Source organism: Rhea pennata, chromosome 1 (assembly GCF_028389875.1).
Source record: "Rhea pennata isolate bPtePen1 chromosome 1, bPtePen1.pri, whole genome shotgun sequence".
NCBI classification, from domain to species: domain Eukaryota; kingdom Metazoa; phylum Chordata; class Aves; order Rheiformes; family Rheidae; genus Rhea; species Rhea pennata.
In genome coordinates, this window is record NC_084663.1 from 88062113 (window position 1) to 88082227 (window position 20115).

At 44.6% G+C, this 20115-nt stretch overlaps 1 protein-coding gene across 3 annotated transcripts; it reads right to left on the bottom strand.

Moving 5' to 3' along the window:
• Nucleotides 1-1102: 1102 nt before the first annotated feature.
• On the bottom strand, nucleotides 1103-19838 carry CTC1 (CST telomere replication complex component 1). 3 transcript variants are annotated; one of them, XM_062595033.1, is made up of 24 exons: nucleotides 19810-19838; nucleotides 19586-19728; nucleotides 17139-17385; nucleotides 16004-16203; nucleotides 12414-12558; nucleotides 11736-12038; nucleotides 11404-11532; nucleotides 10850-11076; nucleotides 9087-9261; nucleotides 8775-8975; nucleotides 8418-8544; nucleotides 8102-8216; nucleotides 7370-7832; nucleotides 6958-7047; nucleotides 6498-6641; nucleotides 6117-6187; nucleotides 4969-5078; nucleotides 4469-4634; nucleotides 4116-4202; nucleotides 3872-4031; nucleotides 3335-3399; nucleotides 2937-3099; nucleotides 2664-2790; nucleotides 1103-1587 (listed from the first exon to the last, which is right to left on the bottom strand). In XM_062595033.1, the coding sequence occupies exons 1-24, from the start codon at nucleotides 19828-19830 to the stop codon at nucleotides 1427-1429; spliced, it is 3840 nt and encodes a 1279-aa protein (XP_062451017.1). In that variant the 5' UTR covers nucleotides 19831-19838; the 3' UTR covers nucleotides 1103-1426. The 3 variants fall into 3 exon arrangements, with proteins under 3 accessions (XP_062451017.1, XP_062451025.1, XP_062451034.1); XM_062595041.1 differs by lacking the exon at nucleotides 4116-4202; XM_062595050.1 differs by lacking the exons at nucleotides 19586-19728; nucleotides 19810-19838 and having other exon boundaries at nucleotides 17282-17316.
• Nucleotides 19839-20115: the final 277 nt, after the last annotated feature.

A 20115-nucleotide genomic window follows, 5' to 3' on the forward strand; every position in this document is an offset into this window, starting at 1 on the left:
TGGCATTTTCTATCTTTCTGTAGCATTGTCTGTTACTATGCTATTTCATATTACAGGGCTACTTTCAGTTGCTCTTTTTAAAAAATCAAACTTTGATCACTTCATTATAGGCCAATCACAGCCAGCATTTGCCTCAGGCAGAGATAGTTTATTTTCTTTTGGCATGCTTCAGCTAAAATCTTTACCATTACTCAGAAGGTACCTACAGCAAAAAAGAATGACTACAGCAAAACTTATGTAGGCCTTTACTTTAAACTGTTTTTAGGATGGGGTGGCCTTTGTCAGGTCTTGTGCCACTCATCCTTTGGTCTAGAAGCAGCCAGCAAACCCTGAGAAGGAAGGTACTATATACATGTTCAATCCACTTATCTCGTACACTTTATTATCAGGCTCAGACTAAGTCTGCATGCATGTAAAATACTAAACAAACAAAACCCCCAAAAGAAAGCACTATCTGCACTACACATAGAATAAGGCAGGGAAGTAATTGCATGGGTATTTAATTGTATAGGAATTTACTAACCTAAAGCACAGGCTGAAGCATCTGGGTATTATTTTTCCAAAAGCAAGTGCAGAACAACTTAGTCATCACTGTAAGTGGGCAAAGGTAGAGTCTCTTCAGTGGTGATCTACCATGTCCTGCAGATGCTCTAGTCTGCCATTCCACTATGAATACTAGCACGTGCCACTGCAGTCATTCCCTTCCCACTCCGTAACAGCTGGACAAGTCTGTAGCAGGTTTGAATTTACATCATAGCTCACTACCCTCCTCTTGTTACCACTCTCAAGCAATGTTTAGACCACTGGTTAAGCTGCAAAACAAGCCCGTTATAGTACAGTGATTTAGTATTGTGATTTAGTCCCCAAACTAACTCACTTCCCTTCTCTTTTTGAAGAATGGCGGAGGAAAAAAAAAATCACTCTTTGGCCTAATTGTTCCACTTGAGTTAAGAAGAATTTCCTCTGTGGAAACTGCACTGTTTCCCATGAAGACAATGAATAATCTGCAAAATGTCTGGCTTGGGCTCATAAATCAGGGATGCCTGTTCTGCCTCAGCTCCCCACATAGCAAGGAAACCTTAATATTAAAACAAACACTGTATTATTTAAACTGCATTTTAATAGCTTTATTTACAGTAGACATTACTATATAAAATATACACACTGTGTTTTATAGGCCCAAAGCAGTAGTTACTATGTAGGAGATACTGAACATATATCTCCCTCAAAATGTAGCCCTGATGGCAATGGTCCAGAGTGACCATTCAGGAATTCCACAACTCACAGCAGTTTCCTGGTTACACCCTTCACCCGCTGCTCGCAGGCCCATGCTCTCACTAGAAAGGAGGAAAATAAAGAGCTCCCAACCTCACGCATCTCCGTATTTCTTCTCTCACTGGCAGAAGTGTTAAATACCGCCTCCAACTCAGTAGTGGCTAGATGTCCTTCTAATCCTCTCACTGTTCAGACAGCATAAGGCTTTCTGTTCTACTTCTTCCACGTTCAGGCACAGCAGGCTCGGTCGAGGTTGTACTTGCGACACAAACTCCACTTCACCACACCGAAAATTTATCAGCTGTAGTGGAGCTGAGGTGGAAGGATAAAAACTGTAAAAACTCCATACAAGGTTCCTTCCAGCACACAACTGTGAAAGTTACTGGGGGCAGGGAAGGGAAGGCCTTGCAACAGCTGCTTGGCATCTGCTAAACTACAAAGGACAGGAAGATTAAGGAATGCAGTATGAGAGCAGACTAGTGCATTTGGCCAGGACACTTCCAAGCAGGAGGAAACAGTGTGAATCATTGAACTATGTGCTGTTCTGCACTGGGCCATGTATCTTTTTCCACCAACAGCACCCTGGTCTTACAGACAGTGCTATATGATCTCTAAAGATGTTGTCTCAACAGCAGAGCATCCTCTGGTGAGCTTAACAATTTAACTCCTACAGTGCCTGGACCTGTACGCAAGCGGTAATGTTAGCACAAGCATCTTGAGATTGTCCACTTCACACAGTAAAGTTGCCTTTGCACAGTTGCGGCAACAAGCTCGGACACCAGCAACTGTGAATTCAGAGCTCTTCAAGACTCCAAATTCTGGGATCTTAGTGAGGATTTCCAGGCCTAGTCTTGACTTTACCTACTGTCCTGGATGAGGCCAGGTGATTTGAGAAGCCTGCATAATAACTCTGTTTGGGAAGAGACCATTTCATCCCAGGACTAGGAAAGTTACTTTGAAAGAAAGGGGGCTATGTGTTTCCACATTGGAGAGTGGGAAGGCAGAGAGGAAAGGCAGCAAAACACATTCTCCTCCCCCTGTACCCCTTAGAACAATTAATCTTGGTAGTTTTAGCTGATGTATTTTCCTGGAATTTGAATAGAAGAGTTCCAAGTTCCTCACAACTGGGAGGACCATTCAGTATCATGTTGTTGTGTAAAATAAACTTTCATAAATAACATTTTTGTGTAAAGTGATTTTTGTATGTGCTATATTTTTGCAGCCACTGTTCTGCTAAGACCTCTCAGATCTATGCTGCAGAATTCACAGTACCAGAGAAACCCTCCAAAGTTTTTGTTTCGTAGGTAGTGAGGGCACTCTCCTTCTCCAGCATAATGAGGCTGCTCCTCCCTTCCCAAGCTGAGCAGTACACAAGCCACAGTGCTTACCAGGCTGTGAAATCTTGGAGGGCTTCCTATCTAGGCTGAAATCCAGCAGGATAGGGCGACAGATAAGAGGACTCCTGCACAGGCTCCTTAGGTAGCAGGCAATGAGATCCTCAGGTTCCTCAACACACTGAGGAAGGAAAGGGAGTGCTGTCAGTGAATTTGTGGAGGGAGGCAGAGAGCCACAGGAATGCCTGCAGCAAAGGGGGGGAAATCCAGCCCAACCGAGGCTCAAGCCTCGCACACTGTAAATCATTGCCAAAATGACCGACTCACCCCTGTCCCCGTAGCTTCCCCATGCTGGATGGACACTCTGCCTCTGCTCTGCACACAGTTCTGCACAGCTTCCCACTCAAGGGGGCTAAGACCCAGCACTGCCCCTACATGTTGGTTCCTGCACAACACCAGCGCTTCACCTGTTCCATCCTCCACCAGCACCCTACAGACAGGATGAGCCAAGTAAGAAGTGGAGGGAGGTCAGAAGGGCAAGGCTCTGCTCTTTCAGGAGGGAATGGATCTCAGGGAATAGAGAGGGAAGGCTGTTTCACACCTGGGAAGACATGAACTTTAACTTCTACCTTTGCTAGTCCGCCCGTACCCCATCCTTGACCTGCCTTTCTTTACACACCCTTAAATGGTATTATCTTCCCACCTCTTCTCTCTCCAGCACTTACCGCGCACTGGCTTGTCTCACTCCTATGTGCGATGGGCAGGGTGGATTGTGCCGGGTGCACTTCCCCTGAAGGAAGAGTAAAGCTACAGCTGTGTATGGTGGGTATGTGAGAGAGAAGAAGAAGGGCCAGTGCCTTTTTTTAAGCCTCCTAAAGAAGTATGCAATGGATCAAGGAACTTCATCTCCAATGAATGTCTTGGGAATAGTTTGTATGGGGAGAGAAAGAACTGCTGCAAGGTGGCGAAACCCAACAGCAATGAATGTAGGGCAAGCAGAACATTAACACAGCAGGATTCTCCCCTGAATACCCTCCCCCTCCCTCCAGCCCTAGCTGCAGCCTTGCCTGGTATCAGCTGCACACTTCTAATAGTTTGCCATTTTGGTCCCTTTCTATCATGCAAATCTTTTTCACACACTGGAAGAAGAGGCTGTGGAATTGGGAGAGGAACTCTGTTTCTTCTGTATGGTAGCATAGGATGTGTCCGAGTAGAAAAACTGAACGGCTCCTCCCATACTATCCCTGTGGCAGCTTGAGTACCTCTTTGAAGATGCTGTTGCAAAGTGAGCAAACCCATTGCAGGGACAGAGTCAGTACACAGGACAAGTGGCATAAAATCCGTGCCTGGGGCACATTTTGTAGCTGAAATTGCAAGTTGGACAAAAACACTAATGAGGGCGATGAGGCTTCTCCTGCAGGACTAGAAGAGACAGGAATGAGACAAACTTGCAACAGAGAAAAAATTCTTGAAACAGTGAAAGGTGGAAACAGACCCTAGACTCACCTAGAAGGAAGAGGTAAGTGAGAAGCTGGCAGAGACATGATGCTTATACAGCTGGAGGCAATGTATGTGCAATAAACATTATGGAATCTGCAATATGACAGGGTAAATATCAGAAACAGTTTGTAGAAACAAAATTACCCGGTCTCCTTGGGATGGTTGGGATGGATTTTCTGTAACAATCTGTAACATTGTAGGAAAATCATTTATAGTAAGGGCTGAGGAGACAGAAAAGTAAGGACAAGGGATGAGAAAAGTGACAGGTCTTTGTGAGAGGAGAGATTAAGAGACAATTTCAAAGACAGTAATGGAGGTCAGAGCTGGGGTTTGGGTCAAGGTTTAAAAGACAGGAATACCTGGAGATCTTGCGTTCCAAGTTCTGGAAGAGGACCTTGGCCCCAGGCAGCAAACCCCAGAGATGCTGCAGGTAGGCAGCAGCAATATAAACATCCAGCACAACAGGGGAGCCAGGGGCAACAGAGACGCTGAGCTTCACGCTGTGATCACTGGCTAGCAGACTCCCTAAGACGGCACACAACCACAGATACCATGAGCTCACACACAGCTAACGGGCTAGTCCACCCCTGACCTGTCTCTACTAGATGTATTTTCCCTCCTTGGATAGTGAGGCCATCACTGCTCCACTTCACAAACTTTTTAAGCGTGGTGTTCCCATCCCCAGTGCACAAAGAAAGTGAAGTTTCCCAACCCTGTGGCATGCAATGGGATGCAGAATCCTGCCATACTTCCACCTACTCTCAGGTATGCAAGCAGAGTTAGCCAAGTACTTTAGCTCCCTAGAATGGAAAGATGCAAGAATAGATCTGTTACCTGACACAGGCTGTCACATCCTTACCTTTCTGCTGTAGGCTACTGAGAGGCACCGATGGCTTCTCATTCTTGGGAGAGGCACACAAGGTCCTCTCCACTATCTCACCAGTGAAAGAAACAAGGGAACCTGTGAATCTGAGAGCACATCAGAATCAAGGGTCTTTGCCTTGCTTTGGAGGCAAAAGGAGCAGATAAAGGTCTGACCCAGACTGCAGCTACAAAGGACAGGAGGAAGTGCAGTGCTATCACAGTTGACCTCGACTTCCCCAGCTTTTGCTGCCCATGCCTGGCCATAGAGCAAGCTACAGACATGTTCTCCAGCACATAACAGCCCAACACAACCCACCTACTCCTCCACAAGGAAGCCCTGAAACAATAGCTAAGAGTAGCAGATATAAAGACTGATACAGGCCATGTACTCATCACAACACAGTAGCTTAGGAGTGCAGAGTAGCTGGGGACAGAAACAGCACAGCTTCCCCCCAAAATATGGCATGAAGCTGTGACAGTCTAGACATGGCGTACAGTCCACCTCACTGCCTGTAGGGGAACCTGCCCCTGAACACCTGAAATACTGGATTCAAGGTAGCTTGCTGCAGCCTGCCCTGCCCAGCAAGTCCCTTGATCTTGCCTTCTGCATCTTCAGACTCAGCAATGAAGAAAAGAGGGCAGACATCAGTTTTCCTTTTTGCCTAATTCCTATTCGTTTTCCATGATTAGATCAAGCCAAACAGAGGAGAACTCACTTTACTACAAGGCACCGGTGAAGATTTCAGTGTGCAGGCATATCACCCCAGATTAAATATACTTTGTAAAGAAAAGTTTCTAACCCTAGCACTTGTTTGAACAAATTGCAACATCCTTCCCCCCCCCAAAAAAAAGCCTTATTCCACCCGCTGCTTCCGCTTCCACTTCTGACTGGATTTTAGCAGAGACCTTTGGCACCTAGTTCACACTACTAGTAGCTCAAGTGTTTTCTGTATACGATTTGTCAGTCTTGTCATCTACAACCCCTTTTTTTTCATAAACTGGTTAGGGTTGTTTGGGACTACATGCACATAGGAAGATTTCCAAACAATATTTCCAAGATGGATAATTCACCACTGGTTTAATGCGGTATCTTCTCAATTCTCTAAAGCTCAACCACCTCTAGTATGAGGAAAACCAACATACCTGCTGCTAAGTACTTCTGGAATGGAGAAAATTCTCTGCTCCATGCGTGTCAGCACCGACTTGGCTGCCAGCTAGAAGTGGAGGAGACAGACTCAAAATGATTGCAGTTTATAGCTATGTCCAGTTGGCAGAGTTGTGACCAGCCAGTCTCAACAGAGACAAGCTCTAAACACTTGGAATTGATTTGGGGAGGAAGCATCAATTGCTTGGTATAAACTAGTTCTAAGGTAGGAAAATGTCAAGCCCATTGATGGCCTCTGATGGAGCTTACAGCAGAATGGTCTAATCAACACAGCATTCTCTAGCTAGAGTTTTCTGAGCTAGTTCTGAAGAGATCTACAAGCCACCTACAAAAATTCAGAGCAATAGGACTCTGCATACCTGATGCTCAGTCAGACAGGAGATCCACATCTCATGCTGTAAGTGCCAGGTATCCGGCACAGGCAAGCACCCAGGGCAGGAGGATCTGCTCGGGAATCTTGCTGGCACAGGCGGAAAACAGAGCTTGTCAAACACTTCTAAGTCCTAAGAGAGCAGCGACAGTGTAAGGCAAAGGAGAAAATCATTAAGGGAAAGGAGATGAAAACTGTTCAGGGAAAGAGGCCCACTGAGGAATAATGGTTAAAATATATAGATAGATAAATAGATAAAAAAACTAACACATGCTGAACTCAGAGCTCTGAAGATTTTAACTAAGCACAGAACTGAAGCAGATCCCTGGCAAGATGGAGGTGAACTCCAAGCCTCAAAAGAGCTTAGTCACTTCTGCGACTCCTCATCTCCCAGACGTAGTTCTGTAAGAGTTCTACAACAGGAAACAGCAGGACAACCTCCCCCTTACCGAGCAGTGGGGGACAATGAAGCGATACAGTCCATCCAAGTGCAGAAATGGAAACCATCGCAGCGATTTCCCCATAAAGAGCAGTAGAGCCTTGGGAGAAAAAAAAAAGTGAGAAAATGAAAAACACAGTAAAAAGAGTGAGCCCAGCAGAGGATGTCTTCTGCAAGAAGTGAGGTTAGCACCATCAGGGCTGAGGGAAAGCAGATGCATTTACAGCAAACTGACAGAGAGAAGACGGAACTTCCTTGGGGTCGCAGGAAGGAAGTTACCTGCATAAACATACATCTATACCCAAGGCAAAAATCATCCTCCCATTGATTAGAAATTTCGGTTCTAAATTATCGGACAGGCTCCTTCAGAAGCCAGCTCACACCCTAAGCCAACCACCCCCAAACCACCCCTCATGCCTCACTTCCTGCTGTGTTACGCCCTCTTCTCCATGATAGTTGGTCTCCTCCAGCTCTGGCAGACTGGCAGTTTTTCTGGGATGGCTCCACAATTGAGGTCTGTCCATCCACAGCACTGTAGCTTGGAAACTGCACTGCAGCTCCTGCCCCTCTCCGTTTCCTTCACCGGGTAGTTGGTAATTGCGTAACATAAGCCCTTCCTTCTGAGTAACCACGAACAGGCGAGATACACAGCTGGTTTTTCCCATGTCGCTCTGGTCCCTCTGACAGCTTTCATTTCTTTCAATATCTGGCTTGGGATCTTCCAATTTCAGCACTTTCGCCTCTGGAATTTCCAGCTCAGATGCTGAGCTGCCATCATCCTTTTTCCTCAAAGAAGAGCTGTTTCTGCTCCTAGAACTCCTCTGGATTTGTACTTCAGGAGTCTGGAGAACCAGCACATCCTCAAAGTAGAACTGCACATACACACTGAAACGAGAAGTAGTAGCAGTAACATTCCCTGCTGCTGACATGTGGCCTTCCAAACCAGGTAGTTGGGACTGCCCAGCAGGTATTGATATATTCTCAACAAAACAGAGAAAGCAATCTGCTGCTGATACAAATTTCCTTTCCTTTGAGTAGCAAGGGAGAGTTGCTTTGGCACTGAAATACTGTGCTGATAAGCAGCTTTACTATGATCCTAAATAACTGTGGAATTGTAAAGGGATTTTACCCAGGGAATGAATAAAGGCACTCACCTGTTTTTTTTCTCCCTCACATGCTCTAGATTTGCCAACTGATTCCAGGAGGGAAAATCGCTCCGAAGGAATCTCTCCACTACAAGCTGGTAGGCTTCCACTTGCAAGAGAGAGCCTGCAAAAACAACAGAGAAAGAAGATGAGCGAGTAATAGGAGAATATAAAAACAGCAAGCTCGATTTCCTCATTTTAAAGTCACAAGGCTAGGCAGTGACAGTTCAGCATTTCCATACCAAATCTCCTCTTCCTTGTTTTGGAGCAGGATAGCTGAACAATAAAAGCCCAGCACACTCAAATTTGGCTTAGCAAGACATACCTATGAGAGCTGTGTTGGCAAAGGGGCTACCATCTTTATGGGCTATCACACAGGGAAGTGTGCTGCTCTTGTCCTGCAGATGGAGGGAGCTGCTCCTGGAGGAAACTCTCAGCACACCCAATAATATCTGCAACAGAAAGGAAGTTGCAAAGAGCATCAAACAATTCCCAGCTTTGAAGGCCATAAATCAAAGGGCATAACAGCAGCCTGAAATCAGCCTGTATTCAGCACACTACAGACAAGAAACGCAGTGTTATCCCCCAAAAGAAATGGGCAAAGGAGAGCACACGCGCTGGAAAGGATGGGAACAACAGGGAGCTCTCAGGGCAGAGATAGTAAAAGGAACAAGGCACTTACCACTCGGGGCTGAAAACTTCCTGCTGAGAACATGCAGTAGGACCAGGCCAGTCTGCGATTCAGCTCCTGAGTGCCCATGTGCTGCGCCTCTGAGGGGGACAGCAGCTGTGATGGACAGAAGTTGTCCCAGTTCTTCTGTTTCGCCACACAACACAGTTCAGACAGAGATGGGGTCTGGCATGGGGGGTCCAGAGTACAATACTAAGGGGGGGATGGAGAGGAGGACCAAAAAAAAAAAAAAAAAGAGAGAGAGAGAGAATCAAAACAATCCAATTTTCTTCCCATCAAACAGCTTGTGGAGCACTGTCCCACCTGCAGCAGTGGACAATGGTGTCTTTTTGCTAGCATTTCATTATAAATATCTCTTGTTTCCTCTCTGCCCGATACTATTCCTTGCAGAAGTGGGACAAGGAACTTCTCAGCAGCTCCACAGCGTTGGTGCACAGAGCTACGCAACAGTTGCCGGCGTCCAAAGAAACAAGAAAACCTGAAAAACGTTATAGTTAGACGCATTAGTAGTCTTCACTTTTAGGAGGGTTGCGCATAATTCAGGGATTCTTTTGATTTGTTACAAGTGAATATGGGGTACAGGAGCAGAGCTAAAGACAGTACAAAAAGAACATGAAGTGATTAAAAAAAGGGGGGGGAGCATTTAAGGGTGATGCAGATTTATGTAAGGCAACCAGACAAGGAACAGGAAGATATACAGAAATGGGGAGACTGGTAAAACCCCAGAACACAAGTGTACAAAAGAACCCACCCAGAGATAATCTCCCTCTAAGTCACACAAACAGACCTCCCTGCATTTTGGCTAAGCTTCATTTTAAGTTTGATCACTTATTGTTAGGTATACCTGACTTTCTTTCACAGGATGAAAATCGCAAGGTAGAACAAAATACACAGTTTGCTCTCATTCATTTCTTCCTTGTATTGGATTCCTTTCAGAAGTCTAGCTCACTGTTTTTGCATGCCTGGAAGTGGCTACACTGCCAGTCAAAAAATAAAATAAAATAATAATAATAAAAAAAGCTTACTAATAGAAGGTGAAGTCAAATAAAAAAAGGTAACTAACTTACAGGAACAATTTTGAAGCAATGAAAGGACTTGGCAAGCACAATGAAAGTAACTGAAAAAGTTAATAACAAAAAATGAAACTTGTAGCTAGCACTCATTCCAGAGGCAGAATTGAAACTGTTTTATTAGCAAGTGTAGTAAAAACTCCACGATGCCAGTAAAGCATATGAAGACAGTGCATTCTATAAAATGTTATTAATTGACTGCCTGAGATTAAACATATACCTGTTTGTCAAGCTCTGTAGCAGGGGTTACAGTGACCAACCATAATTATACTAGAACAAACAAATATTTTCACTAATAGAACCTAAAAGTAAACCCAGAAACCAGCCTAGAGTTACAGTGCAAATAGACAGTGTAGCCATCAGGGAGAGTGAGCTCTTCAGCACAATGCCATCTGGGAGGCTGAGGGATAAGCATGTACAGGAAAACCTGCTACAATAGAGGTTCTCAAATGGATGCTCACACTACTGACAATATTCAAAACATCTCAAGGCAATCTGCAGAGCCACTGCTGCTGCTGAGACCCAGCTCCTCACAAAAGCCAGTACTTACAGTTCTCTGTATTGGCTGTAATCTGACTGAAACAGCAGTTTCTAGCTCCAGCCACAGTGCCCACCTTTATCTGCCAGGAAACCAGGTTGGAAGGTGCACATCCCTACAGGGCTTCCATATTTCAAGACAAAAGTTCTCAGGCAGGAGTATGTGAGCACATGCTCTGGGGCACTGCAGCTTCAGAGAACAGTGGGCTTACTGTACATGCACTTGAAAAAACATACAGAATTTCCTGGTAAGAGCAACTGCAAGGCACAAGTGACTGGACTACTGGCGGATGGGAAATCTAGATGTATGTTAACCTCATGCTACTAAGCCAGAAGCAATTGCTGCTGCCATTGGTAGTACTCAAGCACAGCAACTTTGTGAACACCCGGTCTAGAGGTGCCCAGATAGCCTACAGAACATATTTCCTCATAACCTGGCCTCAGAAGGACTGTCCTCACCTCTCCTCGAATGTCTCCAGGAGGCTCACCAGCCAGAGGTAGAGTGGCAGATCAAGATTATAGCGGAAGAGCAGCTGTAAGTAGAGATTTCCTGAAGAGACAGTTGGCTGGTAGAAAGTGCTGAGCCTTGAAAAACTCTTCAGCACAACAGTGCTGTTCAGGCAAGCACCAAGTACAATGGAACAGAAGGATACCAGAGGTTTCTGTAGGAGGTGGACGTCGACGAGCTAAGAAACACAGACACACAACTGAATAGAGAAGAGATGACTGTTCTGCCACCATTCACCAAAACTATCACCCCACACCAAATGCTCTCCATTGGATTAATGATAAGCCAAATGGGCCTTGAAAGATCTGACACTGCTAGAGGAGGAATCACATCATTTCAACTCATATGGCCAAGCCCAGACAGTCAGATCCCTGGTTTTGTGTAGGCACTTGCTGACAAAGATTTAACGTTACTGTTAAAAAGATTCCCACATTCTTATGAGCCATCCTCAGAGCCTGGGTCTTATTCACTGAATGCTTTATTTCTCATGAGTCTCATAAACTACCTTCACACATGCTCCTGGTCGAAGTCCATGTGCACAGTTCAACAACTGCTGGTAAGCAAGGCACAAGCAGACTTTGTTATCTAGTTCAAAGAGACCAGCTTGGGCATTGAGGATTTTGGTGACAGTCCCCTAGATAAAAAGCAAACAGTTAAACTACTAACAATCAGTTATCAAACAGAATAGTTACAGGAGTGTACAGAGCCCTAGAATATAAGGGACCCAATGGCCTGACTCACAGGGAAATTTATCTGCGAGGCAAAGGAGGCCTTACAGATCAGGAGCTGAAGCCCCAAGAGCACAAGTGAGTAAAGGCTAACGTTGCAAATTCTTACCTCATACGAGATGATCTTGGACTCTTTGGTTGATTCCAGCCTTTCCTCTTTAACCTCCAGCTCTGAGGAGTCACTGAACTGCACAGCGGCCTCAGGGGAAGCAGGTTGAGGGAATTCTCCTTGCCAAGCACTGTCCAGGGGCTGCTCCTTCACCTGCTCGGCACAGTAGGGCAGGAGGCACGAAGAGACACCAGTGACAAACACCCTCTGCCCAGATCTCTTCAGACTGGACATACTCAGGCCTGTTACTATGTACCTGTGGCCCAGCTGGAGGGCATGGTGCCATGCCTGCTGGTTGGGTTTCTAGAGCAGGGAAACCAAAAACAACATGAGCATCTCCTTCATTGAAGAAAATTCCCCCTTCCTGGGCCCTGATAACCCAATTCAAAACCTTTTCTGCTATGACAACTGCATCACACTCTATCATAAGTGGGAAATCTGCAAATGATTCAGGGGCACTGTAACCGCAGGAGGGAGGAGGTCTGTATTTCTGCATGACATTAACACTAGACTTCTTATGCACAAGGACTGTTACAGGCCACATGGAATATAAAAATAGCATCAATAGTAAAACAATTAATAAACCAAACTGGGAAGTCAAGGGCAAGCCTCAATGAATGGATTAACCAGCACCTGCACAGATACAGTTGGTAAATTGGCAAAATTGCAAGAACTTACCTGCACCAGCACAGGGACTGTGACAGCTGAAATGAAGCACTTCAGAAACAGAAAGAAGAATGTCTTGTGGTGAATACAAAGGAGAGGGCTGAGTTTGGCCAGCTCACCTGCTACATTGAGCTTTGATCTTTTCTTACATGGAATCCTAGAGGGAAATTGAAGAAGCAAACAAAATCAGACATGAAAGAAGAACTTAAAAGTATGCCAAAAACAAAGTATGCAAATATGCAACACACATATTCTAGAAATAAAGGATCCTACAGAGTAACAAAAAGCATCTCTCTCAGAGAGGCATGCTGTTCTTAAAACAATACTTGGCTACAAAATGATTACCTTAATTTTTATATACTAAATCCCTTAGACAATTTTAAACCCTTAATATCTGAAGACAGCAAGATTTAGTTCAACAAATTCACATGTTCCAAGACAATGGTTAGATTATGAAAAGCTTTAGCACAAAGGAGAAGCTAATAATAAGTCAAAACAAAGTAAAATAAGTCACAAGCAATTCTTCAGCAGAAAACAGAACTTGATATTTTAGATCCATGCAATGTGACACTGTGGAAACTCTAAGTCTAGAAACAAAAATGACTGGAAAGCAACAATAGTGTCTTCCTGACAAACTTGGCACAGGGAGAAAGAACAGCAAAACTTAAAGCAGATAGGATGGGAGGAGAGGGAAAGAGTGGGAGGAAAAACATTTCTTCAGCCATTTCTATTTGTCAAATTTCCATTTCAACTCCTACTGGACTTAAATATAAGCATCCCACTTATTCTAAACAAACACATTCTTCATTCTCAGATATAAAAACAATTATGTAACTTTACGACTTTTTTTAAAGAGATATCAAAAACCTCAACACACACAAGTACCAAGAACAACATTAAAGATGTTATCAGTCAAGTCATTAAAGAATCATCTCAACCAACCAGATACATATCTTAATAACACATAGTGCATCTGTACATGGTTGCAACCACTGCATTTAAATTGCATGATACTTTCCACCGTACAATTCAAATTTCAATTATGCAGAATTCTTACAATCTTTTTTCTAGTAAATTTTTAATTTCTACTACTTGCAGTGTTTCTTTCTGTACTCAATAGAGCAAATGATGCACAAGGAAGCTGGACACATCACACATACAAAAAGAGCAACCAAGCAGAGCAACAGAATCTAAACATGCCAGCTTTGATTCTGTTTATCCTGCAGTAATTGTGGTTCTTTAAACTGTTAAATCTATTATAGACTCCACTATAGTTGGGCATACACTCATGTGCACAAAGCCACACGATTCTCACTAAATATACATTGGGATTGCACACAGGCTCTGTGTTTCCTCATACTTTTACACAAGGGCAAAGAGGGTGAGATTGCTTTAGTACCTTTCAGTTCCTGGTATTGACAGCAAATAGAGTGCTGATCTCCTAACCTGCCATCATACTTTTCTGTCATGTCAAGAAGGTACTGTTTAACCAAGGTGAGAGGCTCTATATTATGCCTTTGTAGTAGTTCTCAAGTGCTCGCCAGTTTCCAGCATAGGCTAAAGATGTCAGCAATCTGTCAAGGTGTGGCTAAAGGTTCAGTTTTATCTGCCAGCTGATTACAGGTGGAGATAAAAATTCATAGCTCATGTTTGTCATTAGATTTTGCTGTGCTAAAAGGATAGAAATCATGACAAAAGTACATCCAGATGGCCAAAGAAGCTCAGCCCCAGCAGGAGGGCAAGGAAAAGTTCATCACATGTTCTTTTACCTAATTTCTCTCCAGTTGTCAAATGTGGCTAGGTAAAAAAAAAGCCCATAGCCTAAGAACTTGTGCTGCAGAGATAAAAACCTTAAACCTAAGGTAAAATATCAGACGAGTAAGAATGCCACAAATTTCAAAACTACAGCATTGGTTAGGATGAATCTTTGACAGACAGGTAAACAAGACAACTGTCAATACAGACAGCTAAATGAGAAGTTGAAATCTGTTGTACTCCACCGAAACATGCCTCAATCTACAACAAGGATTTTGAGATACTGCAATACAGAGTAGAATCAAGGTCAAGTGCAGCCTGAAGTTATGAAGCTGAGTCCAAACCATGCAAACCTGTCCATATGAAAACATTTCTACTTAAAGACTATTTTTGCCCATTTAATGTTTAAGAAACTCTCTTATTAAGAATCTGTCATTAACTGCTGCTGCTTAGCACTGCCTTGTCAGTGTTATTACAACTAGGATTTTCTCTCAAGTAGGCAGAGATTTTCGAAGCCTTGTTTTTCAGAGTAAGGGTTAAGGTACAAAATTCTCTACTAACTCTGCAGCAACAGAGAGCTGGAGCAACTACGCAGTGCATAGGCTCTTCGAACTAGTATCTGCAATAGATTTCTCCTATCATATAGGGAAGAGGTTACACTCAAATTTGGGTCTGCCATTTTAGAAAACCCTTACGGGGGGTTTACTACAGCTAGGGTACAGTTAGAGCAGAGAAGTGGCTGCAGAGAGAAGTGCTGCTACCAAAACTCAGTACCAGTGGATCATGTCTATTTAGTAATCTGACTGTGGGCACATACATCCGTTCAGCACAACATATACAGCCACTAAGCAGTAACACAAGTTGTATTTTCACTACTGTAAAAAAATAATAATAAAAAAAAATCAAGGTTTAGATAGTGATGCAAATATTTATTACATAAAAAATTGATTTCACTAAACTCAAATGAGAGACACATCGCTACAGAGCACAGTTAAAACTAATGTGGACAATTGGTCAGATATTAGGGACAGGCAGAGGAGCTTTAATTTAACAAGAGCATAATAGCGAACACTAAAATAGGAAAATAGTTTCCTTGTTTAGAAAATTCTGTTGAGCTAAACCAAATATTTCTGCTTAAAATAAGTTTCTAAAGTAAGTTTCTCAAAAGTAGATAAACCCAATTAAAACAAAAGAAACTAAAGCAACCTCATTAATGACATTTTAGTGTTATCAACTTACATTAAGACTTCTTTGCTTGAAAAGATAATATTTTATCTAGCACAGCTTGAAATTGTGAACTTGAATACGATTTGCAATTCCATTGACTACATTTTGACATACTGTAGGTTTTATCTGAATTAAAAACAAGTTATTCTATCAGAGTCTTTATCTAACAATCTAATTAGAATTTGGCCAGTGGTTTATACTCATATTAGAATCTAGAATTACCTCTCAATAATACTTTTTGTTTGCTGTAGGTTCAAAAAATTAAGTTGTGCTACTTAAAATAATGAATTTCAACTTACATGAAAGTTCTTCTGAATGATCAATTTCTTTTCCTACCTTTTCTAGATTATCAAAATACACCAGAAAATAATCTACAAATTTTTTTATTGTGTTAAAATACAGAATAAAAACTTCCAAAAAAACTACTGGAAAACACAAATGATTACCAGAAAGTGGCTTTATTGCGTAACTTATTCCCAACATTCGCCCTTTCGCTTCTACCGTTGACAGAAACATAATTTGGCTCTTCCTAAGCCACATGCTCCTCATGATGTTGGCAAGTAAGCCTGCCAAACAACAGCAGCAGCACTGTGATGCAGTTAAGCAAACTACGCATTTACCTGGAGGCAAGCAGCGGCTCAGCTGCAGCTGGGTAGATGACAGGAACAGTGCCTAGTACTTTCTTTGGCAGGAGATTTACTGGTATTGGATCCACCAGGATTTCCAGATACCCTACTGTGCCCTGGTCAGTTTGTGGTATATACGCCCAGCTTGGGAAGAGGAACAGTGATTCCAGCCACTCAAGTTCAAAACGCAGGATCTAAGACAAAGGACACTGTAGTTTGAGATAAGCTACAGTACATTTTCTCACTGCCACCTACAGTGTTAATCTACTATTACCTACAAAGTTAATCTCCTCTTCCACATGCACCATGAGCTCTTGTTCTACTGCAGGGAGTACTTTACTGAATGACAGCAGTGTTTTCTGCCCACTCTCCTACTTTGCAAGACATTCTGTGCTTCCATATGCAAATCTGGAACAGATTTGCTGAACTGTAGGGCTACTATTTCCTGGGTTCTGGCCTCTCCCACCCATCAAGGTGAGAATTAATTCACTGCAAGGCTTAGTTATTTCCAGACTACTTTTCTGATCTTCTCACCTGCTTTTTTTCTCCATTTTCAGTTTGACACTCATCCCAGTGTAACTAACACACCTGCACCTAATCTTCAGCTCCTTGATAAACACAATTTCATTGCTCTTCCATCATCATTCTAGAGTCCATAGCCTCTTATTTAGACTCCCCTTGTTATGACCTTAAGAAGGCTTTCAATCTAATACCACTGTCATTCAAGCTTTTATTTAATGAAAACATGTCATCAGTATGTCTCTGAATGCCCAGTGTAAATTCCCAGAAAGTTATTCCTCCTCCACTGGTTGAAATTTAACAGAGAATAATGCTATCATCTCCAGGTCTCCCAGGACACCTCATACTGTTGAGAATTTAACAGAACTGGACATTGGGCTTCCCTATCTCTTTTTCCCAAGCAAGTACATTCAATATTTGTACTCCTAGGGATGTAAAATTTGACATGGTCTATCCTCTCCCCAGAACATGAGCTTGTTGTTTTCTCATCTGTAACACAAATGTGTTCTTCCCCAGCTATGTCTTTGGTAGACCATCTGAAGCCCCTAGTGGTCTGTGACACTTCCCAGAAGTGGAAATAAACACATAATCCATCAGACTGAGGACATACCTCACAAGGAATTATCCCAGTATTGTCTTTCACATATAGGCAACCATCTACTGACTTCATTTTGTCCTCTTGTGTTCCATCTGTTAAATAGCCAACCAAGATCAGATAAGCCCGTGGCAAAGAGCTCTGCATAGGTAAAGCACCTTGTCCTTGTCGAGCCCATTCCTTAAATTCATTAGTGCTCCAGGTCAGGTGGCTGCAGCATGGTGTTCTCTGCTGATGCTGTAAGTCAGAGACAGAGATGAAACTGGAAAAAAAAGAAAAATTAAGATATAAAATGATGTAGGAGAAACCCAGCCTGCAGAGTTTGAAGATTACAGTGATCATTGCAGTGGCCCAGAGCCTATCTAAGTCAGAGAAACCTTAGCTATTGGCATGGTCTGATAATACCATGTGGCAAGAAGCAACTCACTTGCATTTTTTAAGGATCTCTCTGAGCTCAGTCAGCATGTCTGTTCTGCTTGAGCATCATCTTTGAAAACAGACACCCTTTTGTACTACAGTCACCTGGTTGGGGATGCAGAAGACTTGAGGAAAAACAAAACAAAACAACTGAGGGTTAACAAATAGACTATGTTTTCAAGCATGCATGGGTAGAACAGTTATCAGTTCAGGCATTTTTAGCTTGAATGGGAGACACCATGAGAAAATCCCAGCTCAAGGCAGTCTACTTGTCAGCAAGGAACACTGGTAAAAACAGACTGTTACCCAGCTAGCAATTTTAGGCTGTGCCTTCACTTCCAAGAACACAGCCAGGCTAACCCCTTGAAACATTAAGCCTACTCTCTTGATGGTTTGGGTTTTTTTGTTTGTTTTTGAAAGGGTTTTAACACTAAATAACAACTATAGATGACGCTGTTTCCAGTTTAGCATCTACTATGCTTAAACCAGCCAAACTACTGAATATGGGAGAACACGACAGCATCCTCACTAGATTCTCAGCCTTTTCAGCATTTGTATGATTGTGGTAGCATTTACATTTTTTACACTATTTACGTCTTAGCTGTCTATGCTAGAGAATTAACAAAAGCCTTCTCTCCATGCTAAATATCAACACTGACAGAGCTAATACAAACTGGTCTCCAGCTAGTAATTTCAGTATTTGTTTCCAGTGAGGTTATCTGACAATTTTACGTTGTAAAACTAGCTCTCCTCACAACAGCCACTTGCTCAATAGTGGGAGATAATCAAATTTAAATAAGATTAATTTGAGAAGGATCACCTGAAAAGGATAGAGGCAAACCTCTCCATGCGAAGGACTTTAGAGATAGAGCACCACTGGGAATAATGCTGATATCTACAAGCAGGGTACAGTGCTGCTCACATTTTCATTGCATATGTCGATTGCTTCTTGGGTAAGACTAAGACTAAAGACTAAAACTAGAGCAGTACACTGAATCTTGGTTATCACATACAAAAAACTATTGGTCTCTCTTATGATGCTACGGAGCTTGATGACTAGCTGCAGGTAAAATATCCTTACAAGCAAACAGCCTCATACAAAATAAATATCAACTTCCTTTAGCTTTTCTCTATGAATTGCCCTGAATAAAAACCAAATAATGGTTTTGACATTATAAAATATAGTCTAAAAAAAAGCTATGAAATGAGATCAGTGTAGCTGATGTGGAAGATCTACCATGCATGCTTATGGATTGCTACTTGAAATTTAAAGGCTGGAAGTCCCTAACCAGTTCCAGTTGACTTTGTCCCAATACCAGCCATGTCAGGGGTTTTAGCAGACCCTAAGTACCTCATTTTAGTTGGAGCAAGAGAGTAATTAACATACTCTCAGCAAGTTGCACCTTTCTCACGACAGTAGGCACTCAAAAGCCTTTCATCAGCTAAATCAAGGCCAATGGTATCCTAGATTCTCCCTCCGTGTGCACACACGCCCGAGGGCAAAGCTTGGCCGACTAACAGCCCACGAGCCCGGGCACAGAGAGGAGTCTCCTGCAGGACCCCAGCGGGAAGGCGCCGCGCGGCGCCGCAGCCGGCTCCGAGCGAGGTGCCCTACTTTGGTCGCACACCCTGCCGGCCACAGACCAGCGGAGCCGGCGCTTCATCGCACCGCAAGCGCGCCCGGGGCCGCCCCGCCAGCGCGCGCGGTTACCGGCCCCAACGGCAGCCCCCTCCCCACATCCGGGGCAGGCAGCGCAGGACGGAAGGAGCGTGTGTCCCCCCTCCAACCGCCGGGCCGCTGCCAGCGCTCGTGAGGGCCTCGCGCGTGGACTCCCCGCGAGTGGGCCCTCTGCAAGGGGATTTCCGTGGGGTGGCGCTACCTTCCCCCCTCGCGCAAGCGGCGAGTGTGTGCGTGGGGGGGGGAACGGCTTCCGCCGGCAGGCGCTGCGCATGCGCGAGCGACCCGCGCCCTCGCGCGCAACAGCCGCAGGGCGCCTAGCCTCCCCTCCCCTTCCCCCCCGATCTCCCCTCCGCCCCGCGGTCACCTGTAGCCGAGCGGCAGGTCCCCGCCGCCTGCGCCCCGCAGGCACTGCAGCACCGCGTCCACCGGCGCCGCCTCGCCAGGCCCCTCGCGGGCAGGCAGCGCTCGGCTGGCGAAGGCCTGGGCCGCCTGCAGCCAGCGCTGCTCCTAAGGAGAAGCAGAGAGGACAGGACTCAGCGCCGCTTCCCACGAGGCGGGGAGGGCCCGGAGCCCGCCCGGGTCACTCACCGCCGCGCTGGGCTCCGCCATGCCAGCGCCGGGACGGGCCGCTCCGCTCGCGGCGTTACCATGGCAACGCGGCGGCGGAGCCCGGCCAACTCGCCAGCGTGACGCCGTGGGCCCTAGTCTCCGCCCCCTTCCCGTCCTTCCGGCCAATCGGCGCCGCCGCCCCCGCGCGGCGCTCACGTCATCCCCCCTCCCCGCGCGCTGGCGGCGCCTGAGGGGGGCTGCGCTGGTGCCGTCCTCGCCGAGTCTCAGCCGTTAGGGCGGTGGCCGGCGGGGCGGTGCGGAGGGCAGATACAGGGGTCCCGAAGC

Bases quoted from the DNA above. Each gene is read 5' to 3' on its own strand.
- CTC1 (XM_062595033.1), bottom strand. From the start codon at position 19,830: ATGGCGGAGCCCAGCGCGGCG. The intron at 9,262-10,849 runs GTGAGGACAGTC...AACGTTTTTCAG, and splicing joins CTGGAGACATTCGAGGAGAG to GTTTTCTTGTTTCTTTGGAC. The intron at 7,833-8,101 runs GTGAGTGCCTTT...TTCTCGTTTCAG, and splicing joins GTGAGGGAGAAAAAAAACAG to TGTGTATGTGCAGTTCTACT.